Genomic DNA, 14873 nt, shown 5'->3' on the forward strand with positions numbered 1-14873 from the left:
TCGACTCTTTACATTTACATTTACATTTACAGCATTTATCAGACGCCCTTATCCAGAGCGACTTACAATCAGTAGTTACAGGGACAGTCCCCCTGGAGCAACTTAGGGTTAAGAGTCTTGCTCAGGGACACAATGGTAGTAAGCGGGATTCGAACCCGGGTCTTCTGGTTCATAGGCGAGTGTGTTACCCACTAGGCTACTACCACCCAACTGCTTAGCCCTGTATAAGTTTCCCAAACGCTTTGTGTTTTGACTGACTGACCCTCTTTGAAAGACACAAAGGCAGCACCCAACATGACTGTGATCACGTAAGTGCCAGCAGTCTCCCCCGTTCCCTGGCTCCTGAATAATCCACAGCCTGATCTGGGCAGACTGCTCCGGCCAGTGTATTTGAGGATGAGTCAAGATTGCAGCCCTGGCTTCCTGCCCTTTGATATGCAACATGAAAACCGTGAAATGGCTCTGCACGCTTTTGTTTAGTGAAAGCCATGCAGCAGCAGGCAAGATCTGATTGATCAGACAGAACGGCGGGATCCCGTCCGTCACAAATCGTCTCGCTGAGGCCAGGAGGCACTGTGTACCCAACAACAAAACACGTGTCACTCCTAACCTTAAGCACTCTAATGCAACTTTGTGCCATAAAGTAAATTCAGACATAATTATGACTTAATTACACAGTCTGCACAGTGGTTTCGTCAGCTATAAAAACTATGAAACAATGCAATCAATGCAACAGTTTACGCAGATGCAGGGCACATTGAGAGAGCCTCCACGTGCATTAAACAACTGCAATTAAGGCAAAGCATTCAAGATCCATGCGACAATTATCCAGCCGAGTAAAACGCTGTGAATCAGCTTGTTTAATCAGTCCCTGAGTGTTACACAGCACAGCCAGAGAATAAAGCATGATGCTTCAGTAGCATGTATAAAAAATGCATAATTTTGTAATTTAATGCTAACAACACAGGTTTTATGTCACATATGCCTTATTCAGTCACTTCATCGGCAGTCGGCAATGTGGTGCATGGATCAATTCACCGGCAGGGGGAGCACCACCTGACATCGGCATCCATCGGCATCAACCACACCAGCAGCGGGACAAGGACCGGTTCAGCATAAGAAAGTCATAAAAATTATTGTAAAATGTCTTTTCTCTAAGTTTGAAATAGATATTGCTATGCTGTGCAAAGGAAGGAGATTTGTGAGTTGATGTAATATTATTGGTCGTGTTTGTTAAAACTAATGTACTGTATTTGAACTTAAAAGGCACTGAATGGACTGGATTCTGGTTTATTATGGGCCAAAACTTTGACCTATACAAGTTAGAGAATCAGACTCACTTTAACCATGGTCTATTTGTGTTTTTGGCTCTGTTTAATTTTTTATGTTATTTTTCTTATTTTAATTATTCTTTCTTCTATTTTTATGCATTTATTATGGTTACTACACTGCTCAAAAAATAAAGGGAACACAAAAATAAGACATCCTAGGTCTGAATTAATGAAATGTTCTTTGTTCATTACATAGTTGAATGTGCTGACAACAAAGTAACACAAAAATTATCGATGGAAGTCAAATTTATCAACACATGGAGGTCTGGATTTGCAAGCACACTTAAAATTAAAGTGGAAAAACACAATACAGGCTGATCCAACTTTGATGTAACATCCTTAAAACAAGTCAAAATGCGTCTCAGTAGTGTGGCTCCTGATGAGGTGGTGGATGATCCCCTGAAGGATCTCCTTCAAGACCCAGACTAAAGCATCCTGGACAGTTTGTGGTGCAATGTGGCCTTGGTGGATGGAGCAAGACATGATGTCCCAGATAAGCTCAACTGGATCAGTGCATCACAGTCCAGACATATAAGGTCTTGCTTTGTCTTGCATTAGAAGGAACCCATGGTCAACCGCACCAGCATATGGTCTCACAAGGGGTCTGAGGATCTCATCTTGGTACCTAATGGCAGTCAGGCTACCTCTGGCGAGCACATGGAAGACTAAGCTGTTTGCATCTCTTGTTCAGACAGACATGACAGTCATCTCTTGGACCCCACAACCATTGAAGAATTATTTTGTATTTTCTTGACTAATTTGATAACCCCTATAAGACTTGTCTTGATGAACACAGGGGCAATTTCCAACCAACACCTGGCAAGAATTTAAAATGAGTAACTATTCTAACATGGTGACCATCATGAAAGATGATTGACTGTGGGCCAGTTTTACATATACATGTTTTTTTTAGCCTGTGTAATGGGATGAGGTACAGTGAGACCTGCTGAGTATCCGCTGAAGCCCTGAACGTATCACATCACTCCAAACCACCTGAGTGAACATAAACAGCATGGGAATTGTCACAGGAATGCTATCAGAGCACTCGTGCTGTGCCACATCGTCACCAGCGTGGACATCGGCAGGAATGTCTGTGACTTCTCCTCTGAGGGAAATATGAAATTCAAACTGGTAGAAAACACGAAGAGCAATTTGGCATGAAATTTCAGGCACAGCGATGTTTGCTTTGTGTTTCATGTCTTAATGTGTTGGAGAACGACACAAACGGTGCTGCGGTGCCGACAGAGCCTTCTGTACAAAAAAAAACCACTTTCTCAGGTTCCGCAACGCTGTATAATACACACAAATTGTCTGTAACGAAGAATGGCGGTTATGTATGCTGAACCCCTGACCAAACTCCCAACGTCCCTGCAGAGCGTGTCCCATTATCCAGCACTCCAATCGAAACCTACTTTCAACTTCCTCTAATTGGCCCAAACTGCCTGAGTGCAAAGCTGCAAATTCCCTCAGCTGCTGCATCAGGAGCCTTTGCCGGACACATAAGGGGGAAAAGGGGGTGGTGGCTGGTCGACTGTAGCGGAGGACCAATGCAGAATTGGAAAACCGTGCGACCAAGGCACGATCAGTTTTCTGGACAGTTTCTGGACAGTTCCCTGCCCTCCATCTCCCCATCACACGCCATACACTTTAACCAGTCCTGCACCAGGACGCCGCATCAGTGTAACACATACATCATACATGATCTTACTGGCAGCAGGATAAATGCTAAATATCAATTCACACTTGCAGCATAAATAGGTTAGAGAGGGGATTTACAGTGTAGCTCAAGAATTTGAATCGCTGGAGCAATCAGGCTCTGACGGCACTGAAAAAGGAATAGCAAATTTGAGTAAATAACGCAGAGGAAACACAGAGCTGACTCTGATAGCAATCTCCTTAAACACACACAACTATGCACAGCATGTGTTGCTGCTCTGAAAGAGAGAAGGGCTTCCCAGCAAGCACTTCCTCTGGCTGAGCTAAGTCGTGCCTGCCTTGGGAATGCCAGTGCATTGACTCAAACAGCCCCCCACACCAAAAAAAAAAAAAAAAGGAAAGGATAAGTTTACATTTGCCCGCCAGAAATGTTCGGAATGATCCAGAAGATCGCAGGGCTTTATTAAACCAGTGGAGAGCACGCACCGCTCATGGTTACAGTCAGCCTCTCCGGAAAAGTGGGCAGTGACAGAGTGGATTTCCACCACCCACGGTGCTCAGAGCTACAAAGGATTCTCCGAGCATAAACAATCAATCGGAACATAAATTCTGCACAGCTATTAATTCTAATAAAGCAAACACCTGTATTTAGATCCCCATAACTGTTTAAGAGATGCCAGGACCCAGAGCAACTTTTACACACCACAGTCAGAATCTTTGCCTTTCATTCATTCACCGGCATCCATCTTCACTCCACAGGTCATGGTACAGAAAGGAAACACTACTAACTCCAGTAAGGAACCATTCTTTTTACAACAATTCACAATGTAGCTTGTGTTTAAAAAACGTTGTAATAATATACATTTATATAATTATATAACATTTTCACATCATAACCTGGAATAATTTGAGAGAATAACAAGGCAAGTTTTCTTATAAGGCAAAACATTTTATAATAAGGATTTATTGATTCATTTTCTAACAAGAGGAATACACAAGAAATCTTATTATAATCAGACGCCTCTAATCTGTAATAAATTATAAAAATCATAATTTATTATATTGTTGATGTCAGTAAACTTTTTTCATATTTACTGATCTTATTGAATTTTTTTTTGTGCTATATGCTTCCATTATTCATTTCAGAAAAATGCTGGACTCTAGACCTCGTTTTTTTTAGCAAGCAATAAACAGGCTTCCATTTCCACAATTATATACTGTACAAGTGCCAATTCTAATAGCACAAATCAGCCTTAACTCAGAGCAATATGTTAACATCTAATAAAAATGAAACCCACTTGGCCCTTTAAAGAGGCACAGCAAATGTGTGAATTTCGACCAGTGTGTGACAAGGTGCATGAGTCACAGCTCAATGATTTACTCGGGATGTGGGATTCTAGAGATATCAGCCCCGCATTTGAGGAGGTAGGGTCCCATCCAGACCCAGAGCAACATCCCGAGGCTGCTCCAGGAAGACCCTCTGTTTTTATCCCAACACTGTCTGCTTACAACTCATTAATAAGAAACATAAAATGATGATCAAATGATGTCATGATTGATTTTTAGTAATGGGGATCCCTTGGAAACACAGCCCTACAGATCATACATACATATGAAAAAATGCTGTAAATAAATAATGCAGAAAAAGAAAAGGAAAATCTAAATCAAATAATTATTAGAGGTTACTACCCTTTCCTATCAAAGGCAGGGAATATGCAGGATTATATTGAGGTATATGATCGATCACTTACATAAAATAGGTGCAAATGGTTATCAATTTTACTTACAAGTCATTTAATGAAAGTGAAACTGTGGAGGCTTAAAACAGCCAAACTCTGCTAGTAAAGTGACATTTTCCTGACACACGTCATATACCATGGCAAGACTGAACACAGCAAAAAGACAAAAGGGAGATATACTGCATCAGCAAGGTTTTTCCAGACAAAGTAGATTGTTCAGACTCATGAAGCTGAAGAATAACAACGAAACAGACAATATTGTGGTCGGCCAAGGAAACTTGAAAAACGATGGGTTACTTCACTTTGAAATTGGACGGTGTCCAGCAGTGCCAGTATCAATAAAGAATGTTCATGTTTACATGAAGAGGTAGAATGAATACATGATTTGGGTTTAATCAAATCATCTGGTGATGTCTTCTCTTTCCAGCTGGTGCCTCCGAGCCCAGAGGTAGTTGATGCGGGCTCCAGATCCAGAAAAAGTTGATGCTCTGGGATAAATATGCTTGTTGACAATTATTACAATCCTCAGTAATAATAAAGGCTCATTCATCCCAGATGTAGCTTGTAAAAGAAGGGCATATGAAAAATAGAATGTTTTATTAGTGACTGTAGCTGCACCATCTACATCCATTCTTTCCTACCCATAATTCTTTGCTCATTTCACTCAATCCCATATCTCACAACATGTAGCATCCCTGGCTGGCTGATTTACTTTTGTGTTAGGGGTGCAACAATACAGGTATCTCACTGTACGGTCCATACCTCGTTTTTTGGCCACAGTTTCATTTAGTTTTAGTACATTTTTGTACGTAAGTAGACCATTGCATGAGTTCTGCAACGTAAGTCTGTTCTAAAGCTTTTTGATAGACATTTGCCATTTTGCTGATCTGTGTTACCTTTTCAAGTTGATCGGTATCTTCAAAGTGCTAGTGCTCGCCATGCCTGTTTTTTTTTTTTTTTTCCTGTGTGTAAGTTGCATAGGGGGAAAAAATCTTACAATTACAGCATTTATCAGACGCCCTTATCCAGAGCGACTTACAATCAGTAGTTACAGGGACAGTCCCCCTGAAGACACTCAGGGTTAAGAGTCTTTCTCAGGGACACAATGGTAGTCAGTGGAGTTTTAACCTGGGTCTTCTGATTCATAGGTGTCACGGCGGCTCCCCCAAGGGCCTCAACACCTGAGAGGAATTCCTGGAGTGCTGGCCACGCCCCCTTTATCCCCTGCACCTGATGTCCCTCACTATAAAAGCATTCCAGCACCAGTGCTCGGGGTTCAGGTGTTGAACTGCAAACCTTGAAAAAAAAGAGGAAAACGTTCGTAACGCTCCTGTGCTGTTTGGTATCGTGGTGGTGTGGAGTGTGTGGGATAACTCGTGTGGTTTACGCCTTGTTATTGTTTTTGCTGTTACAGGTGAACCTCTCTGGAGTGGGCCGGGAGGTGGACCGCTCCCATGTGCCCGTTCCTTCCTTCCCCTTTTCCACTTCCCCTCTGTCTTAAAACTGATTCCAGATAGTTGGTGTGACTGTTGTATTGCATTGGAAATATAAGAAGTGACATGTACTCGCTCCTGGGTCCTCACTTTATTTCTTTATCGTGACAATACGCGAGTATGTTACCCACTAGGCTACTACCACCCAAAAAATCTTGGGCTGCTATACGTTTTTAATGTTATGTCTAATGATTTTTGCTCTTAACCAACCAGCAGAGGTGGCCCCTTATAATACCACAGTGTTCCTCATAAGGCAGTTACTGAATGCAATACTGTGCTCCATTGCTCCTTTAATGTGACTCCTGTATTTAAAGTATTTGTGATTGGAAGCCCCATACAATCTTTGCCTTAATCTGATTATCAGTCTGACTGGAGAGTACTTAGATTTTGCTGAGCTATGGTTCTCCCGTCTACCTGTGTGTGAGAGGAACAGTACATAAATCAATATGTCCGGCCCACTTCATTACTACTGTCCCCTGAGGAGAAGCATTACGGCTGCTTCCGTTCTTTAAGAGGGCTTCTGTTGTTTCATGCAAAACAGACAGAATTTGGGGGAAAAAATGAAATATTGACATCTTATATAAGCTTTTTCTACAGTAAAACAACTTACTCATATGGGCTCTCCTTGCTATGCATTCAATAAATTGGATGATTAAAATGAAAACATCATTCTGCCAAGCTACATCATTATGGAGCAACACCATGTCAAATTGATTGTCTGAACATCCTGACCTCACTCTCAATATTACAATTCCTGCAATTCACGGCACGGCTAAAAGTGAACCAAGCATTTGTCCTGATTCCATCTTCAGGCTGTAAGCTGTAATTTTCCATTGGCAAATCAATTCTCAGACTGAGGGGGTTGGCAGTGGCCCTACTGCTGGCTGATAAACATTATTTTGCTGTTTTGTTGTAATGTCACCACATCATGGACTAACCACTACAGAAGTGATTCAGTAGAACTCTAAATGCTCTAATAGCTAAAACAAACACAACTTGAACACCATAACACCATAAGTGCAGTGATGGCAACATGGTCTTTAATCTTAACTAATACCCTCTCATTTCTTAAAAGCGGAAAAAGCAGATGAATTGATGCATCATGCGTAGTGTGACACTCCGGGGACATGGGGCCATCACAGCAGGTGCCCAAACACCTGTGTCCTGATCCATCCCAGCGAACACCAATGGGGTTTAATGGATCAGGACTCCATAAAACCAAAACGCAGCATGCCGACGGGTGTTTTGTTTCTGTTCCTGGCCTTGTGCCTCAGGCCTGGAGGTTTATTCTGGTTTCTTTACTTAGTTTTTGCCCTCATGCCATTTTCTTTTGTGTGTTTTAATAAATCCCTTTCAGTATGTTCAGTATGTGTTTATCAAGCTGTATTTGTCACCCCCTTGACCTCAATGAAAATCTTGGACAAATCTGCACAAAATTTTGAGTGAAAAATAAATACAACCCTTTTATACAACAAAATGTCACAAGTTTACTGAAACAATGCACACAGCAATCAAAAACTAAAAACAGCACAATCAAATATTAAAGCGTGCAACTTTTTTGCTCGGCAGGGAAATATGAAATGACTTCACAGACTGGCTTCCTCCTTGAACGGAGGGTGCCAGGTCTGTTCAGTGTCGAGCGGTGTCTATGCACACATGCACACGTTGTATATATTAAGCCTTCTGCTGTGTGCGATTGCCCCCGTCGCCCTGTGATCGGGGATCAAAACAGATACTGCCTGGTGTTTAATGTATGGCAGAAGGCCTTCTGCAGACGAAGAGGCCCTATTCTTTACCAAGTGTTATTACATCCTGTGCTTTAGTGGGGGGTGTGCCGCACACTCCATCAACCCCGCACAAGTGCAGCTGTCCCCTGAGATTACAGTCGGCCAAAAGTTCTTCCACGTGCTGCCTCAGAGGGGAACGCAAAGGGGTGCCGATTTTCTTTTCAAGTCTTTTTTTATTCAAGTGTTCATAATAGGCCCTACCTGGGGAGAATTGTCTGCACTGTGCAAGTGATGGAGAGGGGATGATGCGGAGGAGGTGTGTGTGTGTGTGTTTGTGTGTCTGGTGAATTGGAAGGGGAAGGGGGGGGTGTCTTGAAAGGCATAACGTGACTAAACTCTGCGTGTTTCTCCCTGGCGAAGGAAGAAATATCAGGACTGCAACGCAGTTGTCATTGCCCTGCTCCAATTTGATGGTAGTTGACAGTCTCGTTTGAACCAAAAAAAAAAAGAAAAACTCTGATGCTGTACTTTCTCAGAGGAGATGAGCACTGTAATGCACTAAACAGCCGACAATATAAAAAAATAAAAACAGCGCAGCATACGTGTTCTACCTCTTCATAAGCGTCCCAGAGCTTTTACAGAACAACATTCACAGCATGTGCCCCGATATATACATGTATTTCCATAGCTGTAAAATGCAATTCGTTTTTTTTACACAATTCTTATACAAAGATGAATCATTTAATGTATATGTAAAGCTATATCGATCTCACATAGTTCCTACATGTTTACATGTCAATATATTAAAATTTTAGAGTCTTTACATAGATTTGAAAAAAAAAAAAAATCGATCTATCTAACTATCTATGTACCCATATTAGTTCAGGCTGTTGTAGTTTTACAGAAAATCCAAAATAGCCAAGAAATTCACTTCCACCTTATCAGTTAGCACTATTTCCCTCTTATGACAGTGTGTTCATACAGCTGTCACACCGGGCAGCTGCTGTGACAAATTTCCGCTCGTAACTAGGTTACCGGACATCCAAAGAAAATCAGCGCCAACCGCCGCCCCCGCACCTCATCCCATAAGACCCCGCCGCAGCGCGCGTGCCGTATCGGATAGCGGATAAAGCAGAGGCTTAGGCGGCAGGCTGACACAGAGGAGGAAAACATCTCCACGGTTCTGCACCCAGTCCTGAGCACTGCTAGATGGGGGGGGGTTTATGGTGCAGCTCTTCCTCAGCACTGCGTCGACTTACATAACCAGGCAGTCTGTTGGCCCAATAAGGCCATGCTTCTCTCCAACACTTTGCTCCGGCACTGTTTATGAATGAAAAATAAATATCTGTAACCCCAGTGTGTACACCAATGAAATACTTCTGGGGGGGGGGGGGGGGGGGGGGGGGGGTGCATTGTTCAGAGGCAGATAAACGGCAGACAGACAGAGCCCAGATGCCTGCACTTCCACTCGCTTGCCAAAAAAACACTCTTTGTTCCCTGCGCTGTTCCACAGATAACACCGTTTCTGCAGAGCAACCCCCATCGGTCAGTTATTTCTTCAAGCGAAATCACGGCTGAGAGAAATGAAACAGACGCGGTCCCTTTCTGGCAAAGGCGGCTTCCTGTTGTTCGCCCCAACAGACTCAACCTCCACCAGCAGAAGCAGCAGAAACGCCCTGAGGGACCTACCTGCTCATGATACTCGATGCCCATGCTGAGAGTGTTGATGAGAATGGCGATCATAATCCCGCGATTAAAGTACTTGCTATCCACAATGCGTTTGAGTTTGTCCCGGAATTCCTGCCAGGTTTGGGCTAGCCAGTTTCTGTCTCCCAGCCTCCTGCATCGGTGGCGCCGCCGCCGGTGACCCAGCTTGCCCTCGGCCCCTTCGGGGAACTCGTGCACGCCGTCGGCCTCAGTCCTGGTGCCATCTGAGTCACTGAACTCAAGGTCCATGCCCTCCAGTGCCCTGGCACAGTAGGGGCACGTCATCAGCTCCAGGAGTAGCGGGCTGGGAACCACACCGGCCATCTGGAACAGCAAACGCTGGTGACCTGCGCGGGGAGCAATGGACTCCATGACTTCCTTTGGACATAATCAACCCCGAGTTTGGCATTTAGCACCAACAAACACCGCTGCAATTAAGTGAACGTGATTGTTCTTGTGCACAATGGTGCACACAATGAAATGTGTCCTCTGCATTTCACTCATCACCCTTAGTGAACAATGGGCAGTCATGATAGGTGCCCACACTATCCCAGCGAATCCTAGATGTACTTCAAACAACACTGTGACTGTTGCCTGGCACAAACAACCCCGGGCAGATTTGTTAAGCTATTTTCCCATCATTAAAAGGAAATGGCCAAAAACAGATTGCGTACCGACATCCAGCATGGCCAGTTTTATGAAATGTAAGCATGGATTGTAAGTACGGACTATGGTGAGCATGGCATGGCAGCCTATTGAAAAAGAAACAACATAAATTCATATGAACTGATCATTGGATTAGTTCTTTATCACTGTGAACTGGAACAACTGATCCCTAACACGACCACAAAAATACTTTCTGCATACTTTTTTAAAACAGGGCAGAAGAGGAGAGAGAATCCTGCTGATGTAATTAAGTGCGGATACGATGCAACCACTTTTGGGTCACATGGTCACAGGGGTCACAAGTCTGCAGTTGTCAAGTTAAGGCAATCTTCTTCTCAGCTGCTGTTAAAAGTCTTTTCTGCAACATTTCTTTAATTTAGCTTTTCACTGAACAAACACTTGACAAATGAGCCATCCCAGTCATCTCCCAGTAACTCCTCCGAGCAAGAAACTTCCTGAAAGGAATATTTATCGCACCCCTCCCTATAGCAGCTAACTGGAGCCACTCAGACCCTATAAGGAGGCTGTTAATGACTGTAACATTTGAAGAATGGATTTTCTGTCACAACTCTGAAGTGCTGCTTGAGAGAGGGTCAGGTCCCCACTCTCTGATCTCACCTGGGGCCAAATGAGTTGAAGATGAGAAGATTGGGGTAAAAAAAAAAAAGAGATGGGGGATTTCTTACTGTGCTCTCCAATGAACTGCTGCAACTTCTCCAGTGGGTCAAGAACATTTCCAGGATCGCTGCCGGAATCTCCTCGGCTCTTGCCTGTAGGCGTGTTGCTAGAGTAGTTGCAGATGAAGGAAGGTAGGATTGTGGGATAGTTCATGCCCCCGTTAAGTCTGCTCAGCGGTGCCATGCTGGTCAGAGCGCCATGGGATGGGCACGGGACGCAGGTGCCTTCATGGAAGTCACTTTGATAGATGCTGTGAATGGACTGGGTGTGGCCGCCGTGACCACTGGAGGCCTGGCAGGGGAGGGTGAGCTGAGGGCCAGTCCGAATGGAGCTCATCTCCAGGGCTTCCCCCTGCTGCGGCTGTTGGCTGTGCGGGCTGCCGTTGCTGAGCTGGCAGTGGTGGTGCTGATGGTTCTGGACGAGGCTGTGAACCGAGCGGATCCAGCTGCCACGCTGCCGGCTGTGCCCATTGGCACCGGCTCCACCCACACCAGCACCGTTACCACCCATGCCCCCGCCGCCGCTGTTGGGATTGACTTTCTTGCGACGTTTGCTCTGCCAGCCGCTGTAGATGCGCGAGGTGCGGCGCTTCACCTTGCGGTACAGGTGGCTGATGTACCTGAGCATCTCCTCATAGCAGCTGCCCGGCTCTGAGTAGCTGGCCAGTGTGCTGTCATTGGAGAGGTAGCGCGCCCGCTGCTCCTGCATCAACTGGTTCTCCCGTTGCTTGGTCTCAGAGAACTGGGTTGCAATCACAACCAGGCACAAGTTAATCATGAAGAAGGAGCCCACCTAAAAGAGAGCAAAATGGTTCTTCAATGCCTGGTAGACTGTTAGATAAATTCAAAGAAATTGTTAGTTAGTTTGCTATCGCGAGAAGTATCCACATGAAGGAAGTTGACATTCGAAAGCCGAAAGTCAGGTCTCACAAATTATCATGTATTTGTTGACATTTAGGCAAAATGGCAGAAAGAGACGACCACTCCATCTGGATATGAATGTCATAATCAAAATCTCAGCAGTTCCAGTTCAATAACTGCAAGTCAGCAATTTCTTTGCAAGCTTGCTTTGATTTCTCAGAAGGTTTAAAACTTGATCTGATGTTCCTTGTTTGATAATTAAATGTCAGCGTTAGCATGGCAATATAACACTGTGTCTTCCGTGTATAACACTGTAGCATGTTTAAATTCATGGACATGGTGTGCTTGGGTTGGTGTGTGTGCGTTGCTGTTCATGGGGCCAGTGTAAGGGTTACACTCTTTTTGGGATTGAGGGGGGCGGTTTCTCTTTGGGAAATTCATGTGGAAAAAACACATTCATTCACTTAATAACAGCGACTCACCACTGAGTGAATGCTACAATACAAATGTAATAGTCTTACATTTATATTTTAAAACCAGTTCATCATTTGATCTTAGTAAATGGCTTATATTTGAAATAATTGATTGAGTGGGATATAAATTAAGAGTTTCGACTAATTTACTCTGATGGTAGCAAACTAGCACTGGAACTTAATGCATCTTAGAACATCAATACAGGCCACCCTTGGAAAAAAAAACAATACGCTATTCTGACCAAGAATATTTTACAACAGAACATTAGCAATACAAATTTTAATACATCAACTTACACTGTGTAGTCTAATGGATGCTAAACTTTCATCAAGCTGACCGCACCTTGCGATTAGGACAGAAGGACTGATTCATTGAATCCTTTTTATTAACTTTCCAGCTAATTTGGAAATAACACCCCCAGCACCATTGTCAATTTTGCAAAGTGAAAGTCAATGCACCAAAGACACACCTAACACACAGATTGAAAAAGTGTTAAAACCAGTCAGTTACAATTGTTTCAAATATTTTTTGTACTAATCAAATTTTGCAAAAAGCGTGATGATATGAAAACACATGATATGAAAACATATTTTTAGTAGCTGCCCTCTGCCTCTATGACAGTTTTTACAAGGTAAACCACCTGCTATGATGTTGCCCTGTTGAAAACCAAATAGCAGCATTAACAAGCACGTCTCAGATTGTCATATTGGTTTAGCAAATAATTGACTCACCAGAAAAGCACCCCAGGATATCTACTTCAAAAGATTATTTTAAAACTAATATTATTATTAATTATTATTATAATTATTAGTAATTATTATTATAATATTAATGTTCTATTATTTTTCAATCTATTGCAGCCATTCAGAAACAACAAAGAGCATTGTTGAATTGATGTTTTGATCAGTTTAGATGTGCCTATGTTCACTGTTAATATTCATAATTACCCATGACCCATACCCAACACTAATAAGAACACAATCTGTGTCACTTTATGGCAAAATACAAACCAGTCCAGATAAAAATGTGTACACCAAATGTTCTATAAAAGTCTTAGTATGGAAGACTCTGTGTGTCGTATACTTACAATAATTAGTAGTATAAAATATATAAAATTGTAAAAGGAGTGCGCATCCATAACATAATACATGATGTCCACCCATCCTTCCAGAGTGATGACCTGCAGAGAGTGAGAGAGAGAGAGAGAGAGAGATGAGCAGTATGAGACAGTTTAACAAACACAGACAGGATTCTGAACCCCTGCCAGGTGGGGTCTTTATCTCCGCTCCGCACAGCTCCATGCTTATTGTAATTCCATCATTTACAGGGCTTTGCTGATCAGTATCTAAGCACCGACCCATTAGGGAGCCACTTTGGAGGAAGCCTCTGGCATGCACCGCAACCCATCCTGAGCAAACCCCACTCGTCTCTCTCCTCTCCTCTCTATGCTCGGCACAGCTGCTGAGCAAAACAGTGTATTTTTTTAGAGGAAATATGGTGCTTCGGACTTTGATGTAGTTTTTCCTGCAGGATTCTGATGTGGATATGATAGAAGCAACATAAAGCAGTGAAACAGAGAGAGCAGTTCACCCTGCCGTGAGTGACGGTTGTTCAATAGCTGATCGTAAAATCGTTTTGGGCTGGTTGATTTAATTTGCATTAAAATTCCTATTTGGAAAAAGCTATGCATGCACGGCCACTAAACCCTCTTTCCTAGAATAATTTTTGATCACCTCTTAATGGGACAGCACCTCTGGGTATTCCTCAGCTCTGACAGAATTGCTGTGCCAATTATTATAGTCTGGCCCGCCCCAGGGACTACAGTGGTTTTAAAAATCCTGAAACTTTTTCCCCCCTCTACAAATGATGAATGCAGTGGTGTGTGGAAAAGGCATTATCCCGGCTTGATTAGCCTGATTCAAGCATTGAGTCCCCGCCCCCCCCAAGCTCATTGTGCAAGGAATGCACACATCAGTTGAACCATGGTCGCATCCCGCCACTCGTCCCAAATGAACTCTGATCTGGCTTCAAAGACAGGTCTCGGACCCACATTTAACACCGGGGTTTGAGGGCACCTGCTCTCACCAGTGACCAGAGTAATGATGATGAGCCCATTTTATGAAACCTTCATTACCGCCGAACCGCCTGTGTGTGAATGTGACTGCGCAAAAGAAAGTAAAAAAGACATCTTGACTGTTGGGTTGCCCCCAGTGCCTTGAAGAGAATGGATCAGATGAGCTGGGTGGTGTTAATATGGAGCAAAGACAAGCACAATGTCATCCCGCATATCACAAACACATTTCATTTTCCTGAGCCATTCCGGCCGGCAATCAAACCGGTTGAGCTGTGCAGCGCTAGTAAAAAGTCAGTAAAGTGCACATCAGCACGGACAAGTTCAATTACTTGGTGCTATTTTTGGAAGTAAAACTGTTTTTATAATAATAATAAAAAAAGGTCGCCAAATCCATTATCTATCTCACAGGAAAAAATCTGACTTCTGGCTTAAAACCTGCAACGTCACATGGAGCCAGCATGTAGGTCT

The 14873-nt window shown here is 43.4% G+C and overlaps 1 protein-coding gene across 6 annotated transcripts in view; it reads right to left on the bottom strand.

The window, feature by feature from the left end:
* Positions 1 to 14873, bottom strand: part of cacna1ha (calcium channel, voltage-dependent, T type, alpha 1H subunit a) — a 67369-nt gene that overhangs the window by 23685 nt on the left and 28811 nt on the right. For all 6 annotated transcript variants that reach the window (XM_028984992.1, XM_028984996.1, XM_028984991.1 and 3 more), the window contains exons 7-9: positions 13419 to 13511; positions 11006 to 11789; positions 9636 to 10000 (exon numbers count right to left, since the gene is read on the bottom strand). In XM_028984992.1, coding sequence (XP_028840825.1) covers positions 9636 to 10000; positions 11006 to 11789; positions 13419 to 13511 — 1242 coding nt within the window. The remainder of the gene's footprint in view (positions 1 to 9635; positions 10001 to 11005; positions 11790 to 13418; positions 13512 to 14873) is intronic.

The sequence above is a fragment of the Denticeps clupeoides genome, chromosome 7 (genome assembly GCF_900700375.1).
Source record: "Denticeps clupeoides chromosome 7, fDenClu1.1, whole genome shotgun sequence".
Classification (NCBI taxonomy): Eukaryota; Metazoa; Chordata; class Actinopteri; order Clupeiformes; family Denticipitidae; genus Denticeps; species Denticeps clupeoides.